This window comes from Carcharhinus amblyrhynchos, chromosome 7 (assembly GCF_965287045.1).
Source record: "Carcharhinus amblyrhynchos chromosome 7, sCarAmb.v2.hapA, whole genome shotgun sequence".
Lineage (NCBI taxonomy): Eukaryota > Metazoa > Chordata > Chondrichthyes > Carcharhiniformes > Carcharhinidae > Carcharhinus > Carcharhinus amblyrhynchos.
In genome coordinates, this window is record NC_137330.1 from 70,930,711 (window position 1) to 70,957,042 (window position 26,332).

General features: G+C 41.4%; 1 protein-coding gene across 1 annotated transcript in view; it reads right to left on the reverse strand.

Annotated features, from left to right (window-relative positions):
• Positions 1-26,332, reverse strand: part of lama4 (laminin, alpha 4) — a 131,051-nt gene that overhangs the window by 91,900 nt on the left and 12,819 nt on the right. Inside the window, exons 2-4 of the mRNA XM_080192570.1 lie at positions 24,525-24,626; positions 5,734-5,861; positions 4,882-4,962 (exon numbers count right to left, since the gene is read on the reverse strand). Coding sequence (XP_080048696.1) covers positions 4,882-4,962; positions 5,734-5,861; positions 24,525-24,626 — 311 coding nt within the window. The remainder of the gene's footprint in view (positions 1-4,881; positions 4,963-5,733; positions 5,862-24,524; positions 24,627-26,332) is intronic.

The following is a 26,332-nucleotide window of genomic DNA, read 5'->3' on the forward strand; positions in this document are numbered from 1 at the left end:
ATGGCTGTTCCGTGCATCTGGATGAAGAACTGGTTGTTGAAGGTGAAGATGTTGTGGGCCAGGATGAAGTGATGAGTTGTAAAACTGCATCTGGAGATTGGCAGTTGTCGGCGTTGAGTACTGAGCAGTTGCAGAAATGCCATTGTCATGGGAGATGCTGATGTAGAGTGCCGAGACATCCATTGTGACGAGAAATGCTCCTGGTTCAACTGCTCCATTGTGCTGAGTTTCTGTAGGATGCCCGTAATGTTGCAAAAGAAGCTAGGGGTTCTTTGTACGATAGGTTTCAGGATGCCCTTGGTGTAGCCAAAGAGGTTGTCACACAGGATCCCCTTGCCTGGAGGCCTCAAGCACGATCTTGGGTTCATGTCACACTATCTGTAACAGCCACGACTTGCCTGGGCTTGTAAAATCTCACTAACTGTCCTGGCTGGAGACAATACACACCTATTTAACTTGTGCTTGGCCCTCTCTCCACTCACATTGTATCTTTAAGACTTAATTACCTGTAAAGACACACATTCCATCAATTATCTTGTAAATTGAGTTTATGTCTGTAGATGCCCTGTTTGTGAACACAACTGCCACCCACGTGGTGAAGGGGCAGTACTCCAAAAGCTTGTGCTGCCAATTAAACCTGTTGGATTTAATCTGGTGTTCTGAGAATTCTTACAGAAATAAAAAGGCCATGCACAACCAATGATCCCTTTAAGATGCACATATACGCCTCCTTGTGGTGATCAGTAAAGGATTGCACAATGCAACAAGTCGCCCATGCAGAGCAAAGAGAAATTTGAGAGAACATTGCTCCCATCCTGATTATAATATGGTTTCCATGTGGAATAAAGCTTCATCTGCAGAACAAAGCAATGCTTGGTAGTGTAGAGGATGTACAGGGTAAAATATTTTTGGTCCAAAAATTCCTGTCAACATAAAAGTGAGGGAAAGTACACACGTTAAAGTGGATATCTGAAAGTAGCTTTGTGAGAAAGGTGTCTTATGGCATGCTTGCCTCCATCGTCCAGGTCATTGATTACAAGAGTTGGCAAATCATGCTGCAGCTAAAGAAAACCTTGGTTAGGCCACATTTGGAGTATTACATGCAGTTCCGGTTGCCACATTACCAGAAGATTTGGAGAGAGTGCAAAGAAGGTTCACCAGGATGTTGCTGGTCTTGAGGGTGTTGACTATGAGTAGTGGTTGAATAAACTACGATTGCTTTCACTGGAAAGATTGGAAGCTGAGGGGAGACCTGATAGAGGTGTACAAAAGTATGACAGGCATAGACAGGGTGGATAGTCAGAAGCTTTTTCCAAGGTGGAAGTGTCAATTATAAGGGGGTGTAGGTTCAAAGTGAGAGGGTGGAAGTGTAAAGGAGATGAGTGAGGAAAGATTTTCACGCAAAGAGCGGTGGGTACCTTGAACGCACTGCCAGAGGATATGGTGGAAGCAGGCACATTAACAACGTTTAAGAGGCACCTGGATGGATACATGAATAGGGAGGGAATAGAAGGAGTCAAACTGAGTAAGGGCAGAAGGATTTTTTTAGTTTATTTAGGGCATCATGATCGACACGGAGGGCCAAAGGGTCTGTTCCTCTGCTGTACTTTTCTGTGTTCATTGTTCTTCATTCAAAGATCATCTCACTGTTTCTCAGTCAAATGTATTGTCTGAACATGACTTACTTTTGTATTTTCAGATTGAATTAAAAAATCAAACTCATGACAGAAAATTATGGCTTGTTCCTTTTGGTCTAAGTATCTTTTTAACAATGTCTTAAGTGTTAATTACTTTGAAACAAATTCTCAGGCACTGAAAATGAATGACAATAACTGTAGCCTTCCACTCTTTAAGATTTGAATTATTGAATATTTAAAAAACATTTTTAAAAAATCTTGATTTCTCTTCTCCCTTTCCATCCAATCTTCCCTTTTCTTTCTTTATTTCTCTTTCCATATTAATCCATTCTGACTTACTTGTTCACACTGCGCACAGTAAAGGAGATAATCAGTTGCTTGTCCAGTTCACTCAGACCCCATGTGTTCTGTGTAGACTGCCACAGCTTTGCTATCTTCCATTTCCAAAAATGTGCAGGACAAAATATCTCTACGCAAATGGGCAAGGCCAAGCCTAACTAATTATGAGCTCCACTTGTTGGCCTGCCACAGCAATTTTTGGGCCAATACATTTTTCAGCAGAAACAGGATGATAAGATTATATGACGCTGGTCGCCACAGTTTACACTAATAGCAGTTCACAGCTGTAACTGATCAACCTAGACCATGCAAAGTACCCATTAAATGAGACTGAATTTCAGAGATATTTTCAATGGGGAATTCCACTGTTGCAGTGTTGATTGGAAGGATCTGGCACAGTGCCCTACTGTAATACATTTTTAAGTCTTTGCTTTATTTGCAGTCACTGCCCTGGAGTGGGACTCAACACAAACATGTCCTCTACTCATGGCAAATTAGAACCATAGAAAAGTTACAGCACAGAAAAAGACGATTCAGTCCATCTTGTTCATGCCAGCCCAAGCCACCCAGAGTCCTTTCTAATCCCACCTTCCTGCACCCAGCCCATAGCCCTGCAACTTAAAACATTTAATGTGCAGATCCAGGTACTTTTAAAAATAATTTAGGATCTCTGTCTCTACCACCAACTCAGGCAGTGAATTCAAACACCCTTTGCATAAAAAAGTCCTTCCTCATGTCCCTCTACACCTACTGCCTTTTACCTTGAATCTACTTCCATTGGTTCTAGAATTCTCCACCAAGGAAAACAAGTTTATCCTGTCCACTCATTTTGTACATTTCTATCACCTCCCAGCCTTCTTTGTTCCAAGGAAAATAACCCCAGCCTACTCAATCTCTCCTTCTAGCTACTTTTCTAGCCCAGGCAACATTCTTGTAAACGTCCTGTATACCCTTGCCAGAACAATCAAGTCCTTCCTGTAAAATGGTGACCAGAACGGCGCACTTAATACTCCAGCTGGCCTTACCAGTATTTTATACAATTCCAACATTACATCCTCACTTTTATATTCTATACCTCTGCCAATGAAGGACAGCATTTCGTACACCTTCTTTACAACCTGGTCAACTAGAACTGCTGCCTATATGGACCTGCGTACTTTTATGCCAAGATTTCTCACTTCATCTACTTTTATTAGGATATCCCCATTTATTGTGTATTCTTTATAGCTGTTTGAACTGTGTATAACAAAGAAAGAAGGATGATCACAGCACCCAACGGTACTGTGATCATCAAAATATAATTATATTTTCCTAACATAAACAATGAAAAATCAGAACTACATAAAAACAGCAGCATGGTTAGGAGATGTAATGGTTAAATCCAATACAACCATTACCTCTCAGGAGCTATGTCATTGTCTATCTGATTGAATACTTTTGCCCAGACTCTCGAGTCATTAAGACAACTGTTACTTTCACTGACTAAACAGCAAATGTACAAAGTAATTACCTGTCCACGCATTATATAAATTGCCTGATTTATATTTTGAGCTGGAAATGGAAAATAAACTTATTATTCAAGTGAGTGTATTACTCATTCTTTCAGTTTACTGTCAATGCAGTGAAGATGACAGATAGATGAGCTATGAGGAGAAGCTGAATAAACTGGGCTTGTACTCGTTACAGTTTAGAAGAATGAGGGGAGATCTCATTGAGACGTATAAGATGATGAATGGGATGGATAGGATAGAGGTGGAGAGACTCTTCCCGCTCAAAAAAGACAGTAGGACTAGGGGGCACAGCCTCAAGATAAAGGGGGGCGGTTTAGAACGGAGTTGAGGAGGAACTTCTTCACTCAAAGGGTGGTGAATCTCTGGAATTCTCTGCCCGTTGAAGTGGTGGAGGCTGCCTCGCTAAATATTTTTAAGACGCGGGTTGATGGGTTTTTGATAAGAGAGGGGATTAAGGGTTATGGGGAGAAAGCGGGAAAGTGGAATTGAGCAGCGACAGATCAGCCATGATCTTATTGAATGGCGGGGCAGGCTCGAAGGGCTAGATGGCCTACTCCTGCTCCTATTTCTTATGTTCTTATGTTCTTATAGCGCCAACAAATCAGAACCAAAAGTATCCAGCCAATTGACCGGATAATCCAAGTTAAACATGATGGGGGGACTTCTCCCTTCCTGTCCACCATGGGAATTGTAGCAAATGGGGATGGAATGGGGGGAGGGTGGACCACACAAAGGTCCATTGACCTTGGGCGGGTTTCTCTGGTTTTGGTGTGAGTACGGCTGGAGAATCCCACCCCTTAAGTTTGTGAGGGAGAAAGAATTGAAGAATATTTTGATAGGGTGGGATGACGTAAGGTGAAAGGAGACATGTATGGAGTAGAAAGGCTGGCAGAGATCTGTTGGACTGGATGGCCTTTTTTTTGTGCTGTAAGTACTACTCTGTAATTTGAACAAAGAAAAGGAGGAACATAGGAATTAGGAGTCAGAGTAGGGAATTGAGCCCTTCGAGCCTGCTTCACCATTTTATATGATCATGGCTAATCTCCATGTCATCCTAACTCCACTTCCCTGCCTTTTCCCCACATAGCCCCTTATCTTGCTTTTGATCAAATATTTAACTATCTCTTTCTTGAGTACTGCACAGGAACAGAACCTTCATCCCTCCTAGCCTGTGCCAATCATGATACCCTAACTAAACTAAAAAAAAATCCCTCTATGTCCTCCCTACTTATGTTCCTATCCGAATGCCTCTTAAATGTTGCTAATAAAAGGCATCACCACTGGTATTCTAACCTCTAGACAACACAACAAATCTCCTGGGGCTCACAGATCTCAAATTACATTTTCTGATCATATACAATCTAGTGTAAAACAACCAAATAACAAATACCAACCTTTCACATCTGGGTCCAGCGTAATTTTCCTGACATACACATCGCAATTTATCCGCTTTAATCATACAGTAAATAGCGAAACTGAAAAATGAAAAGAAAATGCAAAAAAAGGTTAATTTCTTCTTATAGAAAATTTAAAGCTTTTACTTCCACTCTAACCATACTCTATGTTCCATTTGGCCAGGCTGAACATTATAATATTCAATAGCTGTGCTTCTTAATATAGTCAACCAGAGTCACTACTTCAGTCAGCTACTGCTTCATAAGAGATGAGGATTGATAATTCTTCTGTATAAACAAGATATTTGTAATTGATTTCACACTAAAAAATAGAATATCTTCCTTTACATCTCAAAGTTTATTATTTGAAAGTTCTCTATTGACATAATTGCTTTACATGGAAACACGTTAAAACATAAATGTTGCTATTTCAGCTGAGCCAACTTCAAGGACGAAAGAGTAGAACTTGACTGTATAGAATACAAGGTCACACAATTGAAGCAAGGCCACTCTGGCTCACTGAAGTCCGCTGTCAAGCAGATCATGTTTCAGTTTTCATCCTTGGCCTTTTTAAAGATCAATATACATCTATTTTCTGTTGAATTCAGCATTTGTAAAGTTGTATTCTGAACTCCTAACAGGCTATAATTAGCTCTTTAGGATCTCCAAATGATGAAGATCACATATGCTTCATATGTTAAGCTAAGCTAACCCAGACCTAACTGATATTTTAAAAAAAATTACGTATATCAGAACCATGTTGTCAAGGTTGTTTATAGACCCTAAACCATTTTATAAAGCAATTATCAATTGCAATACTGCAATAAACAGGTTTTCGTTTTTTCTACTTACTTATTTGAAGGTATACTTAAAGGGCAAGGGCAAGGCTGGCAGGATTTATGATGACCCTGGACAACATCACCAATATAGCCGTCAAGACATTTTTCACAGTTGTCTCCAGTTGTGTTATTCTGACAGTTCTGAAATACAAAGTGATAAATAATTTATATTTTGTCATTTACTGCATAATAGATTTCAACTGAATTTCAAAAACAATTAAAGTAACTTTTCCTTTTTGCAGTATTTATTTAATGTTGGGAATCTTGAACCAACATTATTGTAGTATCTGAAGAATCTCTGTTATATGCACTTTATGCATTTCTCTTTTTTTTTAGTTTTATAGGCTTATGCTTCTTTTAAATACATTTGTTTCTGAATCACAATCCGTTTTTCAACATTGGTACAGATTCAGTGTGATCATGTATCCATAACTGGGCACAATGATGAGAAAAGAAAATTGATAAACTTTTTTACTGGAGAAAAAAACATGCAGTACAATGTTGTTTTGTGCAAGTTATTTGAGGATCTGTCTGTCCAATTTACTTAACTGGTTATTTTGTAACAAAACAAGTTCCACATAAAAATGCAGGAAAATCTCAGCAGATATGACAGCATTTGTGGACTGAGAGGTTTTGAGTCTAGATGACCCTTCATCAGAGCTGAGAGACAAGGGAGTCATGATGTGGAGATGCCGGCGTTGGACTGGGGCAAACACAGTCTGACAACCTGGTGTTGTCAGACTTCTTACTGAGAAAAGAGAGTCAGCAGAGAATTATACTATGAGGGTGGGGAGGGGTGGTGAAGTTGGACAAAGGGAATGTAAATGAGCGTGTAGAAGGTTCAGAAGGTATTGTAAGTGTCCGTTAAGTGGTAGAAATGCATGAATTGCAAAACAAAAATACAACTTGGTAAAGGGCTGCCTGAAGAATGTGGCAGTTGGCCCGAAGAATGAAGTGGGGGAAGAGAGTGGAAAGGAGAGCAATAAAATGGAGAATGAGATGATATGAAATAAAATAAATGGAAATGGGGTGGCAGGAGTCTGACTTTGAGGCATTCAGTCATTACCCTACACATGGTAGCTTCACTTCATTGGCTCCTCAGCTTTCCTGCTGTTACCTTGATGGCCACATATGTGCCATGAATCGTACCGTGGATGCAGAGTAATCGAGCCATCATCGCAAAGCTTTGTACTCCGTTTGACTGAATGCCCTTGTCTGTCTAGTAGTTGATGAAGTGTGGTTATGCCTGAAGATGGTATCAATCACTAGTTTGGCACAACTGTGTGCGGCTGATTCCGAGACACCACACAATCCCCCTCCACCAATGAGTCTGGAAAATTACCAGAGGTGTAGAACTTGAGGGCTTCAACACCATTGGCTTGGGGTGACACCAATGCAGTTAGAGGCCTATCATTTTGCAAAGGGGTGTCACTGTGTCCTTGGTGACAGTGGACGGCAGGTAGGTAGTTGGTGCATTGCCTGTATACTCTAGCTGCTAGATTGTGGCGTTTTTGGTGTTCCCTTCTGTCTTGGTCTCCCTGCTGGCCCTCACCAGCTTTCATGTGCCTCTCCTCTAGCAAGTCTCCGCCTGGAATGCTACCTGTGTTCCCCTGGCCTCCTTTCTCTCCCTCTTCAGAGGAGGTCCCACCAGCAGAATGCACTATCTCCATTGCAGTAGATGTAGATGACCTGTGCCTTGGAAATGATGGAACACTGTTCCCCAGTCCTGAGAGAAATCTTCCAAGGAAGTTCTGAAATGCTTCTGAAAGTCAGGTGTCAAATGTTTAAGAACAACACAAGCAAAACTTTATATTCACATAGTTACAAACTCTATCACAGAGAAAGTGCTGTTGACCTGGAGGCATTTTATCCTGTCCTTGGATGAGAAAATAACAAAAATGTGATGAGCATCCACATGTTTTGCCCATATGACTAAAAATCACACGGGCAGCATGAAATCACAGTTGGCTGGATTTTGAATGGCCCTTTAATTGTTCGTGGGCACCTATTGATTCCATCACACGCACACAACTTAAAAATTCCACATCTTCTCATGCAATTTCATGCTGTTCCTCAACTCAGTCCTAAATAATAAGCCCTTTATCAAGAGACTGTGCAATGCAAACAATCCAGCCTATCAAGCCCCTCTAGAATTTTGTCCGTTGCAATGAGATCATTTCTCATTCTTCTAAACTCAAAGAATATGCTTTGAATTTACTCAGTCTTCCATCAAAGGACAATCCCCTCATCCTAATTTTGTAAGTCTTTGCTGTACCACCTCCAGTGCAAGCATATCTCTAGATAATCAATATCTTTTCCCAAGGTAGGGGAGTCTAAAATTGGAAGGCATAGGTTTAAGGTGAGAGGGGAAAGATACAAAAGGATCCAGAGAGGCAGTTTTTTCACACAGAAGGTGATGAGTGTCTCAAACAAGCTGCCAGAGGCAATAGGAGGGGCAGTTACAATTTTGTCTTTTAAAAAACATTTCGACAGTTACATGGATAAGATTGGTATAGAGGGATAACAGCCAAATGTGGGCAATTGGGACTAGCTTAATGGTAAAAATGGGGTGGCGTGGACATGTTGGGAAGGGCCTGTTTCCAAACTGTGAACATCTATGACTCTATCTCCTTCTGAATTGCAGAGACCAAAACTGGACACAGTATTCCCAATATTGTCCCACTAAAAATCTGTACAATTTCAACAACACTTTATTCTTCTATTCCAATCCCTTTGCAACAAAGGCCAACATGCCATTTGCCTTCCTAATTTTTTGCTGCACGTTTATGCTACCTTTCTGCAATCCTTGTACAAGAACAACAACTTCTTTTTGAATTAGAGACTGCTGAAACCTCTGGAATCTCCCTGAATCAATCCATGTTGGAAGAATTTTTGAATTAAACAAAAGTGCAAAAGTTCCCTGGTGTATTCTCCAAGGCAACATTTCAATCAATTAGAGTGGACTTGCCAACCAATCAGCACCTTTTCTTCATGCAGTATAAATTGCCTTTCCCTTGAAATATGGTGCTCTTGCATTTGTCCTGATGAGTAAAAGACGTAAAGCTTTGAAAGAATGTCCCTTTTTTAGCAATATGCAAGGAATGTTCTTTTAAAGGACAATATTTTAAAAATTATGCTTTAAAATACATTGATTGTGCTTGTTTGCATTTGGTGATATGCAAATGAGTTTGAACAGAAATATCTTTTTGAAACAGCTCCAATTTTACACATAGCTTATACTCATTTGCCAACTATGCCCAAAGCAGAAACTCCACTTGCATGATTTTTTGTCCAGAGTTCAGGTGCCCGGTTGTATGCCTATCCAGTTGTATGCCTAACATCATTAGAAAATGTTCCATTGTAAAATTTCTGACAGGCTGAGGTACAGCCTAGAAGATTTTTCTTAGCTGAATCACTGATTGAGTCAAATGACCTGTTACAGTGCCACATATCCTATGTAATCCTAAGGATTAAATTGTAGCAGAAATATTTTCTTTAACTTAATGCAAAAATAAACGAGCTGCAGAACAAGTAATATTTCCTTAACAACCACACTGTTAACAGGAAAAGGATGTGAATATTTATAATCAACATTTCCATGACTACAACAAAATTAATGCATTATTTTAGGAAAATGTCACATCCTTTCCAATTCCACAGCATTGCTATGTGATGTTTCATGTCATTTTGGGATGAATTATTTACTCTTTTATTCCTGCTTTTCAAACAATTCTGTTCTCCATGTTTAGAATGTTATTTTTATTAGTAGGCTTACGTTAACACTGCAATGAAGTTACTGTGAAAATCCCCTAGTCATCACACTCCGTTGCCTGTTCAGGTACACTGAGGGAGAAGTTAGCGTGACCAATTCATCAAATCAGAATGTCTTTGGGACTGTGGGATGAAACCAGAGCATTTGGAGGAAACCCATGCACACACAGGGAGAATGTGCAAACTCCACATAGACAGTGACCCAAGCCAGGAATTGAACCTGGGTCCCTGCACCGCGAGGAATCAGTGCCAACCACTGTGCCATCATGCTGCCATAATATATATGGTATAAATTGAAAATATACCCTTCATTCAGTAATACATAGCTTCATTATTTACATGTTTTCTTTTTTTAATCTTTCATTGGCTGTGGGCATTGCTGGCAAGGCCTGTGTTTGTTCCCCATCCCTAAGAATAGTTAAGAGTCGAACACATTGTGGATATGGAGTCACATGTAGGTCAGACCAGGTAAGGGCAGCAGATTTCCTTCCCTAAAGGACAGCGAACCAGATGTTTTCTCTTACAAGTAATGATAGCTTTATGGTGATCTAATCCAGATTTTAAAAAATTAATTGCATTTAGATTCCTCCAGCTGCTGTGGAGTGATTTGAACCCATGTTCCCAACATTGGCCTCTGGATTACTAATTTTTTGGCAGTGTTACTTTGTCTCCCCTTAAATACATTTAATGGGTAGATATGGCCACTTTACAACCGTTTTGCAGTGGGAAAACATCTTAAAATCAGGCATAAAGCAACTAGTGCAAATGATGCTGGTTTTTGTGCCTGTCACAATTTTATGACATCCAGATTTTCAGCGTGGTCATTCTCTCACCAGAAATGAGCAAGAAGCTGGTTAATTTATTGAAATTTATTTCATTGTTCATTTCAATGTGTTTAGCGAGCAGAGCGCTCAATCGGCTGGGCTTGCTTGCCTTTATGGCCTAGCGCGGAAAGGTTCTCTCCAGCGAGGAAAACACCTGCTCCCCATGAACAGGGAACTGGCCTCTCTGGTGGAACCAGAGGCCATTGAGGCCCCCCCGAGGGAGTCTGAATACAAGGCATGGGTGCCCCTAGGGCAGTGCCAGACTGGCAGGTGTCACCCTGGGGGGGGCAAGTAGCAGCTGACTTCATTAGTAAGTGTGAAGAAGACTGTGTGCCAAAGAAGCAAATCTGTGTGCTTCCCAACTGGAAACCATGGATGAACAGGGATGCCCATTGCTTGCTGAAGTCCAGGTCTGAGGCGTTAAAGCCAGGTGACCCTGTCCTATACAAGAAATTCAGATATGATCGAAGGAGATCCATCAAAGATGCAAACAAGACAGCACTGGGCCAAACTTGAGTCCCGGCACAGCTAAAAGGACCCATGCCAACTATAGGAAGATCTACAAGATATAACAGCTCAAGATGAAGGTATGTAAAATTGCCTGCACCAACGCACCTCTCCCTGACGAGCTCAATGCATTCTATGCCTGCTTTCTATGCAAGATGTCAGCGAGAGCATGCCCTTCACTCCAGAAGCCTCAGATGAACCTGTATCTGAGGTCAGCATTGCATATGTCAGGGAAGCCCTCTCGAAGGTCAACTCACGGAAAGTGGCTGGCCTGGATGGGGTATTCGGGTGAGCACTCAGATTCTGCGTGGATCAGCTGGTGGAGATATTCACAGACATCTTCAACCTCACTTTGCAACAATTTGAGGTCCCTATCTGCTTCACAAAGCCAACCATCATCCCGGTACAAAAGGAAAGCCAAGCATTCTGCCTTAATGACTATTGGCCAGTGGCTCTGACATTCATCATCATGAAGAGCTTTGAAAAGGCTAGTCTTGGCATGAATCAGATTGCCTGGATCCACGACAGTTTGCCTACCGCTGCAACAGGTCCACAGCAGATACCATCTCCCTGGCCCTGCACTTAACCTTCGAAAACCTAGATAACAATGACACCTATGTCAGACTCCTATTTATCAATTACAGCTCAGCCTGCAACACCGTTATTCTCACAAAACTCATCTCCAACTCCGTGGCCTGGGGCTCAGCTCCCTCCTCTGTGACTGGATTCAGAACTCCCTAACTCACAGGCCACAATCAGTAAGGATAGGCAACAATACCTCCTCCACGATCATCCTCAATACCAGTGCCCAACAAGGCTGTTCTCAGCCTCCTACCATACACCTTATACACCTATGACTGTGTGGCCAAATTCCCCTCCAATTTGATCTGCAACATTGCTGATGACAACACCGTACTGGGTCTGATCTCAAACAATAAAGAAATGGAGTACAGGAAAGAAATAGAGAATCTGGTGAACTGGTGCAACAACAGTAATGTCTCCCTCATGGTCAACAAAACAAAGGAAATAGTCATAGTGGAGGACATGCCCCTGTCTACACCAATAGGAATGAAGTAGAAATGGTTGAGAACTTCAAGCTTTTAGGTGTCCAGATCACCAAGAACCTGTCCTGGACCCTCCATGCTGACACTATAGTTAATAAAGCCCACTAATACCTCTATTTCTCAGAAGAATGAGGAAATTTGGCATGTCCACTATGACTCTCACCAACATTTACAGATGCACCATAAAAAGCATTCTTTCTGGTTGTATCACAGCTTGGTATGATTCCTGCTCTGCCCAAGACCACAAGAAACTACAAAGGGTCATGAATGAAGCCCAGTCCATCACTCAAACCAGCCTCCCATCCATTGACTCAGGCTGAAATTTTACCGGCATGCCAGCACCGATTCTGGGGGCGGGCTCAGCTTGGAGAACAGCATTCTCCTTTGCCCTCAGGCAGGATTGTGTGAAACTTGATCAGACGTGCCGGTAAAATTCAGCCCTCTGTCGACACTTCCCACTGCCTTGGAAAGGCAATCAGCATAATTAAGGACCCCATGCACCCCGGACATTCTCTCCTCTCCTTTCTTCCATATGGAAAAAGATATAAAAGTCTGAGGACATGTATCAACAGACTCAAGAACAGCTTCTTCCCTGCTGTCATCAGACTTTTGAATGGACCTGCCTCGTATTATGTTGATCTTTCTCTGCACCCTAGCTATGACTGTAACACTACTTCTGCACTGTCTTGTTTCCTTCTTTATGTATGGTATGATATGATATCAACAGCGCCATGGATGACCCACCAGTAGTAGCTGAAGTCACGAAAACTGTCAGCCAACTATCCAGTGGCAAAACCCCAGGGGCAGATGCCATACCCACAGAGATCTATAAAACTGCTGGTCCTGCACTTATCAAGAAACTCATTGAGTTGTTCCAGTCATTTTGGAAGCAAGAATCCATTCTTCAGGAACTTAAAAATGCTTCCATCGTACACATCTACAAGAGGAAGGGCAATCAGCAAGTAAACGACAACCACCAAGGAATCTTGCTGCTCTCCATCACAGGAGAAACCCTCGCAAGAGTCCTGCTAAATCATCTGGTCACTCACCTGGAGCTGGGCCTGCTTCCAGAGTCACAGTGTGGCTTCCTCAAAGGTTGTGGGACTACTGACATGATTTTTGCTGCGTACCAACTTCAGGAGAAGTGTCAGGAGCAGAATCGCAAGCTCTACACAACCTTTGTTGACCTCGCGAAAGCCTTCGACACTGTAAGCCAACAAGGCCTGTGGAGGATCATGTCAAAGTTCGGCTCCCCCCCACAAATTCATTCAGATGGTATGCCAGTTCCATGATGGCATGATGGCCAGGGTACTAGATGACGGAGAATCCTCTGAGGTATTCCCAGTCACCAGTGGTGTCAAACAGGGCTGTGTGCTCACACCCACACTGATGTTTACTGCCATGCTGAATGATGCCTTCCAGGACAGTGTTGCTGGAATCAGCCTCAAGTACAGAGTGGGTGGGAAGCTCTTCAACCTGTGGAGACTTCAAGCTATTACCAAAGTGAAGGAGGCTTTCCTGGGAGATTTCCTCTTTGCCGATGACTGCGCCCTATATGCTGGCTCAGAGCCAGAGATGCAAGTCAGTATGGACAAATTTTCCACGGCTTGTGACAACTTTGGACTCATCGTCAACATTAAAAAGACTGAAGTCATGCACCAGCCTGCTCCTCATGCACCGTACAGAGAACCCATAATCACAATCAAAGGGCAGAAACTACATGCAGTGGACCACTTCACTTATCTTGGCAGCACCCTCTACCAAGCAGTGACTATTGATACAGAAGTTAACTACAGAATAGCAAAGGCAAGTTCTGCTTTCAGTAGACTGCACTCCACTGTATGAGAATGTCGAGGAATCAGCCCAGCAATAAAACTGGAGGTCTACAGCGCCGTGGTACTCACTACCCTCCTGTATGCCTGTGAAATGTGGACAGTGTATTGAAGACATGCAAGACAGCTCAATCATTTCCACATGACTTGTCTTCGCAGAATATTACACATCAGATGGCAAGACAAAGTACCAGACACTGAAGTTCTCTCTAGAGCAAGTCTACCATCAGTCCATATACTACACACGCGACTGGCAGGTCATGTCATCCATATGTTAGATGAGCGCATACCCAAGCAGCTCCTTTTTGGGGAACTCTGCTGGAAAACACTCGCATGGAGGGCAGAAGAAATGTTTCAAAGACACACTCAAAGCCTCCCTGAAGTCACTTGACATTGACACAACCACCTGGGAAACACTACCTGGTGCTGCCTCATCCACAAAGGCTATCAAGGTCACGAAGCAGGTGTATTTCTGAAGCACAACTTAAGCGCGAGCTGCGCAAGTCCAGAGCCACCAGCGCAACAATTACAGTGTCTACACAAGTCTGTCCAATATGTGCCAGGACATTCCGTGCCCGAATTGGCCTGATCAGTCATCTTTGGACACACTGCAACCAGCCTCAAAATGACTAATGGTGCTGAGGTCCTCATTGGTGACGATGGACGAACAACAACAATGTACGGTATGCTTTGTCTGTATAACACGCAAGAAACAATACTTTTCACTGCACACTAATACATGTGACAACAATAAATAAAATCAAATCAGCTGTGATTTGCTGCAGTTGGCAATGCAGCATGATCCAGCAAAACAACCTAAGCCTGTATAGTTCCATTTCCAGCACCCTTTAATTCTAGCATGGTATAAGAGGCTGAAAAAGATCCATTTAAGGAGGAAACATTGTTTGTGTAATGCTTGTGTAACACTCCTCCTCCCTTTATCCCCAAAGTGCAATTGCTAAGGTGCACAGAATCTTCAACCCAACATATTTTTTAATGCACCACAAGCAATACAATACCTCATCCACAATTACATTCAGTTCCTGCAATAATGATGTTCTGGATTGTTAAGAATCTCTCCTTCAAACTTTATATAACACCAAAGAATGTTAAAACTTTGCAATTAAAAAGTATATATTTTACAACAAACTCTCATTTGCATGAGGTTAATTTAGAGGAGAGAGAGTCCACTTTAAATATATAGTCAGATATGGAACCATGCTGCCCCAAAGGGAAACTAGTCAGGATAGCATGAGCCTCTAATGACATCATCATAGGTTGTGTGGTTGCCAACCATAGTGATAGCAATGTGGATTATCTGGGTTATCTGGCAACACTTAGTGGGCTCTTGCATGTTTTACAAGCAAAAAGGCCATATTAGGATCTCTGCATCCATTTTTGTTTTTGGCCAGGCAGTTTATATTTTCTCAACAGGCCATCATTTTAATTTCTTTTATATTATTTCTAATGTTTCCAGGCAACAAAAATCCATTTCACCACCTTCTCTGTCAATGTGGCAGTTTTTTTCTCATCTGGCATCGCGGTTTTGAAAAATGGATCAACAAGAAAATGCAAAATCACCAGGACCTTAAAATGATGTCAAATTATAATACATTACTGCAGGCTAAATAGATTGCCTTAAAGCAACATTCAATTCTGTTCTTAGCCCAAGCCTCCTGCCCCTGTCTGTTCCGCAGCTATCTTGAGCCATTCTTTAATGAGGCATATTACAATGTGCGTTCCTGAGATCAATGAGAATTCATTCATACTGAGTTGTGCTGACCACTATTTTACTCATGATGGATCATTAATGTATTCTATCCAAACTAACAACAACTCAAATCTGCTTGTCAAATTTCCGATATCCAACGAGTTATGAGGCCCGATTTTACCATTTTGATTCTAAGTGCTGAACCTGGGACTGTTTCAGATTGGACTTTTAGACCTGTTCTCCTATGCCCTCATACGCACTCTGCCTAAAAGAAAAACAAAGATTCCGAATCGCGTTGCAGAAGACTGTGGGCGGGGCTTATCACACCTGAAACACGGCAGCTCTGATCGGAGCCGCCAACTGCGCATGTGCAGGAAAAAGAAATTGGAAAATGCTCCCCTGCCATAATTCTCTCAGGCTGAATAAAATGGCCCATGAGCGATGGCCCCCACAGATATTGCCCCATGCCCACAACATAACTGTTCCCCTTATCCACCTACCCCCCGCTACACATCACCGCCCCCTGCCCCACAACGCTCCCACCAATCGCATGCAGAGTGGCAGTGGACCCCCCTTTCCCCCCCACCAATCATGCACAGAGTGGCAGCAGATCCCCCTGCCCCTGCTCCTGCCTCCTTCCCCTCTCCCCCCCTGGTGGAGAATGATCTGGCCCACCTCCCCCTGAACCCCCCCCCCCGCTCCCTCACCAGAAGATGATCTGGCCTCCCTCCCTCACTCCTCCTCAGAAGCTTGAGCGCCCGAAACAGACCTTTGCCGATCATATCTGTTTCAAGCTGAATCTGGATGGGTGAATGCAGTGATAAGGAGGGAAATGCAAGTAAGTTTGGGTGTGCAGCCCATTAAGTCAATTTAAATTCATGCAAATGCATTTAAATTGACGTTGTGTCTATTTCGGATGCAGTGCCAATTGCAGTCATTTTAGCTACTTGGGAAAGGGGGAATGGGCACGAAGACGGTCGCGGAGCTCAATACTGACCTCACGCCCGACTTCATCAAGTTTTTGGGCCCAAAAACTGACACAACTTGTTGGTAAAATCAGGCCCATAAAGTCCCTCGAGGAAGGAATTTAGGTCTCTTTGGGATAGAGTTGGCAATTTGATAGACACAGTAGTAATGATTGTAAGCAGGTGAGCCCTGTTGCAGGTTTGGTGAACCAATACCTAAGCTAGCCAGTTCCAAGTCAATTATGAGATTATAACTAGAACTTACTGAAAAAATAACAGAGGAAAGACTAAATATATACTAATTATGGTGCCAAACCCAGCACAGTCAAAGACCATTCTGGATCTAATCATTGATAATGATCCAAACATATGGTGCACAAGATATAAATGGTTGCGAAAATAAGGGAGGAAGTTCAAGCTGAGCACATCATCAGCATGGACCAGTTGGGTTGAATGACCTGTTTGTGCCAAATATTTGATGTAATTTTATGTAAAGAAGATAACTGTTGGTGTAACCCAGTCAAAAACATCCAACGTTTGCAATATAAATTTCATTTTTCAGATGGTTCCCAGTGTATTGTCCAGGGGAAGTTTGCACTTCCAAACAATGCCAACCTGGGAACTTCTGAAGGGAATTCTGAAGCACATCTTTAGGATACACCCCCCAGTACGACTCTGGGGAACTCAGAGGTTATGATCCAATAAAACAATGTTGTTCAGTATAACAGGGGACCAAGATTTGGAATGGAGGACAGAGGTGAAAACCTGTTTGGCAGGGTTAGAGGATGTTTCTATTGCCACCTTTGACCTGTGTTTGTTAAGACGATTCACATTGGATATTTACATCTATTTGCCAGTGGACAGACCCATTCAAAATTCTCATGTTGCATACCTACATTGCTGTAGCCAACAACCATGTTAAATGGCAAAGAAAATGAAAGTAACTTCCAATGAATTTATGTGATGCATTTTTCTTCATATTGGTTCTTGGAACATGAACATCACTGGCATTATTTTCTTCTCATAAACACCAGGTTAAAGTCCAACAGGTTTATTTGAAATCATGAGCTTTCGGAGCAGTGATTCCAAATAAACCTACTGGACTCTAACCTGGTATTGTTAAACTTCTTACTGTGTCCACCCCAGTCCAATGCTGGCATCTTTACTTAATTATTTTGTTCCCCATTCTTAATTGCCCTTGAGGAGGTAGTAATAAAGTTCCAGGATTTTAACCTAGCAACAGTGAAGAGATGGTGCTTTCGTTTCCAGTCAGGATAGTTTGTCACTTGAAAAGAAACTTGAAGGTCCTAATGTTTCCATGCATCTGCTGCCTTGGTCTTTCTAGATGGCAGATGTCATTGGTTTGAAGGTGCTGTTGAAGGTCCTTTGGTGAGTTGCTGTGGTGCATCTTGTAGATGGTACACACTGCTGCCACTGTCTGCCCATGGTGGGCTGAGTGCATATTCAAGGTGGTGAATGGAATGCTAATCAAGTGGGCTGCTTTGTCTTGCATGGTGTTGACTTTTAGTTATTGGAACTGCACTCACCCAGGCACATGGAGAGTATTCCATCACACTCTGAATTTGTGCCTTCTTCAAATTGGGCATGCTTTGGAGAATCAGAGAATGAGTTACTCACTGTAAAATTCTCAGCCTTCTTTTGTAGTATTTATATGGCTGGTCCAACGGGTCTTTGACTAATAGTGTTATGAGCAGTTCCAGGTGAAGTCTCCCAATTTGTTATGATTCTGGATAAGGTACCCCCCAAATGATGTTCCCAGATGAGGAGAGACAAATTGGTCCCCCTTCTTTATCCAACTGCCTCTGTTTGCCACAACAAGGTAAACTTAAAAGAGGATCCTTTTCCTCCGGGCCAACTTTTCCCAGTCCAAATATATTTATATTTTAAAAGGACCTAATTTATCCAGGTTTTCTTGAGTTAAAGGATGAGTGAGTTTATTAAGTACTTAAAAGCAAGAAAAAGTAATAAAATGCCCACATATGCTGAATTAGTAACAATAAGGGCGTCCATAAAGATATATGAATCAACCTTTGGCTTGTCTGTGAAGAATAGATGATGAAATATGGCAGCCACTAGGTTGGTTATTCCAATAACACTGAATTTGAGCAGTTGGTTTGAAGATTCTTGGTTCTGCAGGTCAGCTGAAAGGAGTTGTCCTATTTCCGTTTTGATTATGGCTTAACTGATATGGGACTTGCTTCCAGCAATCAGAAAGAGCAAATGCAGAGGTGGCTATTGGATATTCTTCCACTGTGGCCTTTACAGCACACATTAGCACAATAGAACCAGAACACCATACTAGCACACAGAGACCAGGCTTGCGATTAACTTTTAACCTTTCCCTTGTGTATTCCAAGAAGGGGGAAAACACAAACTTATCTTTCATGCAAAACTACTTTCTTTCAACTCACATCATGTCCACAGTTTGGGATATAACCCACAGGACAAGGTTGCTTCAGAATTGTTAATTATTCTCCATTATCTTTACTGTAGATTACAATTCTGTTTTTGCATTGCATCCCTTTCTTTGAAATGTCTTGGTCTGAAAAAGGTGCAATTCTATTCTTGTTGGACAAGTTGATCAAGTGAAATCCACATTGGGATTCCAGCAAATGGTCACTTAAAGTCTCAACTGGTTTTTACACGTATGTCCTTTTTTAAAAAAAAGTCTTAATTACTTAAAAGTTCAAAATGTCTGTAAGTAATTTGGGCTATGATCCGTTGTCATGACAATGGTAATACCCAGGAAGTTGATGGCAGGAAATACAGTGTTCGCAATGCATTAAATGTCATGGAGAGATGGATAGATTATCTCCTGAAAATCTCAATGGGCCAAATGGCCTTATTATGCTCCTGTATCTTTTGTCTTAAGGGAATGATTTTACCTGAACACATGTGCTGTAAATGTTACTTGTCTCTTATCAGCTGTTCAGTAGAGTAACTAACTCATATGAAACTTCCCAAAACAACATTTTGTCAATAGTGGAGCTGGTTTTAGTCACAACTAATATCTAAAATTGCATGTGGACGTATGGTTGCTAAAAGTAGCAATCTATAATTTTGGTTATAGATTAAAACTCTCTCCAGAGTCCAGGCAGTACTTGTCATCCAGCTTTTCAAACATCTAATAAGAATTCTTCATTAATCTTCAAATTTGCAGAAAGGCCAGGTTAGCATGCATAGCAGGAGAAAAATAACACTAAACCTTGCACATTAACCTATTCATACAGCATAAATTTGATGATGTTATGGAATTGGTTTTATTGCAAATAAACGCCAAGCTTTATTTGGGTTAGAATAGTAAAAAGGACATATTTTAGATCAAAGATCAGATTGGTCCATTGGTAATCGTAACCCTTTTACAGGATCAGAGAGATGTTTCTGAAGTTTTGTACATCTGCTGACCATATATCCCAGGATACCCATTAAATTTTTTGTTGCTGTCTTTTCTTGAGTGTTTGGCATTGAAAATATTCAAAGGCCTGAGGCTAGGGATACAACAGAAAGAAACTAAAGAAGCTTGGAAAAAAACAAACCTGGACCTCAGTTGGCCTGCAAAGAAATCTGTTTCTTAACTCAAATGAAAGCAACATTTGTTAAACTTTTATATTGTGTGTAATCATAGTGCTTCATATACTGAGTCATCATTTGGACTTCTGTGCTGTTTCTCTCGTGTAGCTTTTGATAAAATTCAGCGCTGGTCACTGTAGTTCAGTTTAAGTGATGAAACAGGTACACTGTCATACAACATGTGGCTGGATTTCAGCAGCCCACTGCCCACTGCCTTTCTACTCCTCTCAATCTGATGTCCATAATATGGAAAGTTAGATAAGGTGTCCACTAGTCTGCCTGCCCTCAGCCTATTGAGGCTCCTAAGTGGCCAATTAATGGCCAATTTAGGACATAAGTCAACCCCCAGTGCACAATATGCTGGGCAGTGGAAGACTGATGAGAGGGGAAAGGTAATTATTTTCACCAAACATGGTGAAAGTTGGGTACCCTGTGCACATCAGGGGCTGGTTCCAAGATCATAACCTCTTTTTTGACTCCCTGCCTGACCTTCAAAACTCAATCAGAATGCATAATGAGCCTTGGATGAAAGCCCAGTAATTCATTAGATTGTTGCAAAAGCTGAGTCAAGGGCAAACATTGCTTGGTTGACAGTTCTGCCTCACTGATTCCTTTTGTCAATTGCACAATGGTTATTTACAAAGGATAACAAAGATTCAAATGCTTTTATTCTCTGCCATTGATGCTTTAAAGAATCTGGATGATTGACACTTTTATTGGATTGTAGTTAAAAATAGGCTTGTTTTAATAAATGCAAAGTTAGCAATTTTCAAAGTCTTTTTTAGATCTCCTATTGCACGATATGGTTCATTGGTTCTATACCATGTGTCGAGTCAGTGAATGGGCATATATTTATTGGCATTCTAGCATGAGGATCCAAGTGTGGGGGAGGGGAGGCAGACATTGGCATGGGGGAATGAGAAGGAGGATTTGAAATTGTCTGCCAAAGGATCCCTCATGCAGACTATGGTATGTGACAACTCTGAGGTTTGATTCCATTAAATTGTGGAGGAGTGGGATATGCCTATCCACGCAATGGAGCTGACCTCATTGGGAGTGTACAAAGAACAATGAAAATTACAGCACAGGAACAGGCTCTTTGGCCCTCCAAGCCTGCACTGACCGTGCTGCCTGACTTAACGAAAGTCCCCTAGTAGAGAGATACTTCTGGGCACCTTATCCCTCTACTCCCATCCTATTCATGTATTTGTCCAGACATCTCTTAAAAGTCAGCATTGTATCTCTTTCCACTACCTCCCCTGGCAGTGAGTTCCAGGCACCCACCACCCTCTTTGTAAAAAACTTGCCTCGAATATCTCCTTTAAACCTTGCCCCTTGCACCTTAAACCTGGGCCCCCTAGTAATTAACTCTGCCACCCTGGTGAAAAAGCTTCTGACTATCCATTCTGTTCATGCCTTTCATAATCTTGTAGACTTTTATCAGGTCGCCTCTCAACCTCCGTTTCTCCAGTGAGAATAAACAAAGTTTCTCCAACCTCTCCTCATAGCTAATGCCCTCCAAACTAGGCAACATCCAATCATTTTTGTACCCTCTCCAAAGCCTCTACATCATTCTGGTAGTATGGCAACCAGAATTGAACACTATATTCTAAGTGTCGCCTAAGTGTGGTTCTATGAAGCTGAAACATGACTTGCCAACTTTTAAACTCAATGTCCCGGCTGATGGATGCAAGCATGCTGTATGCCTTCTTGACTACCTTCTCCACCTGCGTTGCCACTTTCAGTGACTTGAATACCTGTGTACCCAGGTCCATCTGTCTATCAATACTCTTAAGGGTTCTGCCACTTTCTGTATATTTCCCATTTGCAATGGACCTTCCAAAATGCATGACCTCACATTTCTCCAAATTAAACTCCATCTGCCACCTCTTTGCCCAAGATCTATATCCTGCTGTATTCTCTGACGATCATCATTGCTATCTGTAATTCCACCAATCATTATGTCACCCGCAAACGTACTGATCAATCCAATTACATTTTCCTCCAAATCATTTATATATATATTACAACAGCAAAGGTCCCAGTACTGATCCCTGAGGAACACCACTTATCACAGCTCTCCATTCAGAAATATACCCTTCCACTGCTACCCTCTGTCTTCTATGATCAAGCCAGTTCTGTGATCATCTTCCCAGCTCAGCTCTGATCCTTCACCTTCACCTTCTGCACCAGTCTGCAAAGAAGAATCTTTTCAAAGGCCTTTCTGAAATCCATGCAGACAACAACCACTGCCCTACCCTCATCAATCATCTTTGTCACTTCTTCAAAAAACTCGATCAAATTAGTGAGACATGATTTCCCCTTCATAAAACCATATTGCATCTCACTAATACATCCACTTATTTCCAAATGGGAGTAAATCCTGTCTTGAAGAATCCTCTCCAATAATTTCCCTATCACTGACATAAAGCTCACCGGCCTGTAATTCCCTGGATTCTCTTTGCTACCCCTTTTAAACAAAGGAACAACTTTGGTTATTCTTCAGTCCTCTGGGACCTCGCCTGTAGCCAATGAGGACACAAAGATTTCTTTCAAGACCCCAGCAATTTCCTCCCTTGCCTCTCTCAGTATTCTGGGATATATTCCATCAGGCCCTGGGGACTTGTCTACCTTAATATTTCTCAAGAACCCAAATACCTCTTTCTTTTTGATCTTAACATGACCAAAACTATCTACACACCCTTCCCCAGGCTCTTGTACTTGGTGGACGATGTAATTTAATACCTCACCCATTTCCTCTGGCTCCACACATAGATTCCCTCCCCTGTCTTCGAGTAGGCCAATCCTATCCCTGGCTACCCTCTTGCTCTTTATCTATGTATAAAAAGCCTTAGGATTTTCCTTAATCCTGCTGGCCTATGACTTTTCGTGTCCCCTTTTAAACCTCCTTACTCCTTGCTTCAGTTTCTTTCTACTTTCCTTGTATTCCACACTTGCTTTGTCTGTTCCCAGCCTCCTAACCTTAACAAATGATTCTTTTTTCTCTTTGACTAGGCTCACAATATTGCTTATTATCCAAGGTTGCCATACGTATCTTTCATCTTTACGGGAATGTTCTGGTCCTGAGTCCCTATTAACTTATACTTGAAAGCCTCCCACGTGCCAGATATTCATTTGCCTTCAAACATCTGCCCCCAATCTACATTCTTCAGTTCCTGCCTAATATTGTTGGTAATTAGCCTTCCCCCAATTTAGCACCTTCACTTGAGAACAACACTTATCTTTATCCATCAGTACGTTAAAACTTACTGAATTGTGGTCACTGTTCCCGAATTGCTCTGCTACTGAAATGTCAACCATCTGGCCAATAAATTCCCCAATATCAGATCCAGTACCGCCTCTTCCCTAGTTGAACTATCCACATGCTGTTTCAAGAAGGCCTCCTTATAAACTCTGCTTCATCCATGTCCCTAGCATTAAGTGAATTCTACTCAATGTAGGCGAGGTTAAAATCTCCCACCACAACAACCTTGTTACTTTGATACCTTGCCAAAATCCGACTGTATATCTGTTTACTATAGGCCTCCTCTGGCTGTTAGGAGGACTGTAGTAAACCTCAAACATTGTGACTATGCCCTTCCTGTTCCTGAGTTCTAACCATAGTAAAATGCAGGCTCAGAGCCCAAACCTGCCCATATCCTGAGTAGGTTCTACTGATAATTCTACTGGGAATGGGATCAGGAATTCCAGAATTGGGTCCTGGTCACCAACTCTCATCCTTCCATGTAGTCTCCCTGGCTCCATGAAAATCCACCCTATGGCCTCAGCTTTTGGCACTTGGAACACAGATAACTTAATTTATGAGAGCAGTGTATGACTAAACAAGCAAAGAGATGCAGCAGGCCAAAATGTAGCAACAAGCTAAAGAAGCCAAACCGATACAAACCTTTCTAATAGGTTGAAGCCTATCACAATTACAGGATATTCATTAATGCTTAAATTGATTAAACTTTTCAGCCAAAACCCAACCAACTGATCATTTAGGCACAAGCAAAGGACTTAGTTACACATTTGATTTATAAACAGTTGCTTCATTGATCAGAACTGTTTCTCAGTCAGACAGGTTGGGATAACTTTTGAAAAACTAATAAAGAGAGCGAACCAGGAGTAGTCTCCTTATCGCTATTTAGTATTAAGTCAGAAACTAATGACATCTTACTTTACTACCTGTCACATATCTTATCAAACAGAACATAACATGACCATTTGGCAAAAACATGCTTAAAATGTGTCTGACCAACCCATGTTGTCTGCAATCATTCTCAGCTTGATTTTGTCTGGTGAGTAGAGCCATATGTTATCAGCATAGGAGTGTAAAGTGAAAAGAAACAGCTGGCAAAACATCTGAATCTGTGTCATTAAAACTGCCAGATAGGGAATGAAAGAAATCAGTCGGAGAGAGAAGTGGGGTAACTTGTAAGATTCAATATGGTCAGTTGGAACTAATTAATCATAAATGTCATTAAGATAAAAATCTAACTTAACAATATTCAGTAAGTTAAAGCAACAGCTACTCACAATGCAAATTCCGGACTTATCAAGGCATTGTTCTGAATGCCCATGACAATTACAAGGCAAACATGCTCCATAATCTGTGCTGTAGAAACCTGTGGTACAGTCCTGAAAAAGAGCCGTAACAAGGTATCAAATATTGTACAATGGAAGAGGATCATCAAAAACAAACAAGTGTGTAAAAATAAAAACCAGCCCAGAAACAAACAACTAAAGTGATCAAAAGCTTTGCTTAACTCTCAGTGCTTTCATTAATCTTATCATGGATGAAATGAAATATTTGATTTTGTGATAATTAATCATTTATTTTCATGATATTGCTTAACAACTAATGAAAATAGCATAAATTGCCATTCTGAGCTTCCCACTAATAATGATTGATAACTACTGTCATTGAATATTTTCTGCGAAGAGGAGAAATGATTTAGTGAGATCAATTATCCCGCTATAAAAACTGTTCACGTATAACTTTCGGACATAAATAATAATCTTACACTTACAAAATAAGCACATGATAAAAAACAAAATCAACAATAAATTTGATGAAGCAACAACAATACTTTGATTTGATTTGATTTGATTTATTATTGTCACGTATTATTGTCACGTCATTCAGTGAAAAGTATTATTTCTTGCGCGCTATACAGACCGTTCATAAAGAAGGAAACGAGAGAGGGCAGAATGTAGCTACCCACAGCTAGGATATAGAGAAAGATCAACCTAATGCAAGGTAAGCCCATTCAAAAGTCTGACAGCAGCGAGGAAGAAGCCATTCTTGAGTAGTTGTTACAGGCCTGATTTTAACTTCATGCAAATTAATGTGTTTTGAATGAATTAAAATCTCGCCTTATGACTTTTCAGCCACTGAGCTGGTTTCATCTTGATTTGAGAAGGAATGAATAGAATCAGTATTTTGCATCAGTCTTCACTATAGAAGATATAAATGACACACCAGAATCAGGAATTAGAAGAGAGGGAGTAACTCAAGAAAATTATAATCACCAGGGAGTGGCATTTAGCAGTTTTTGGAAATGTGGGAATGACAAGTCCCTGGGTTTGATCCCAGTGTTTTAAAATAAATGGTTACTGAGATTGTTGCTGCAGTGGTTTTTATTTTCCAAAATTAGCAAGATTCAGGGAAGATTCCATTAGATTGAAAAATAGCTGATCCTTTATTAAAAATGGGAGGGAGACAGAATGCAAAAAACTACATGCTGGTTAGCCTAATGTGTGTCATAGGAGGGATGTTAGAAGCTACTATGTTAGAGGCTACCATTGTTATAGCAGGGCATTTAGTTAAATTCAAAGCAATCAGGCAGAGTCAACATATTTTGTGAGAGAGAAATCATGTTAAGCAGTTTACTGGCATTCTCTGAAGAAGTAACATGTGCTGTGATAAAGTGCCACATCAAAGGTTCATATAATCATAGAATCATACAGCAAAGAAGGAGACCATTTGGCCCATCGAGTCTGCAGTGACCACAATCCCTCCCAGGCTCTATCCTCATAACCACATGCATTTACTCTAGCTGGTCTCCCAGACATTAAGAGACAATTTTAGCATGGCCAATCCACCTAACCCACACATCTTTGGACTGTGGGAGAAAACCGGAGCTCCTGGACAAAACTCATGTAGATAATGACCTGAGGCCGGAATGGAACTTGGGTCCTTAGCACTGTGAGGCAGCAGTGCTAACCACTATGCCACCATGCAGAAAGTAACAGCATACGGTGTAAGGGGTAAGATATTGGCATGAATAGAGGATTAATTTGTTAATGGGAAACAGAGTAGGTATAAATATGTCATTTTCTGG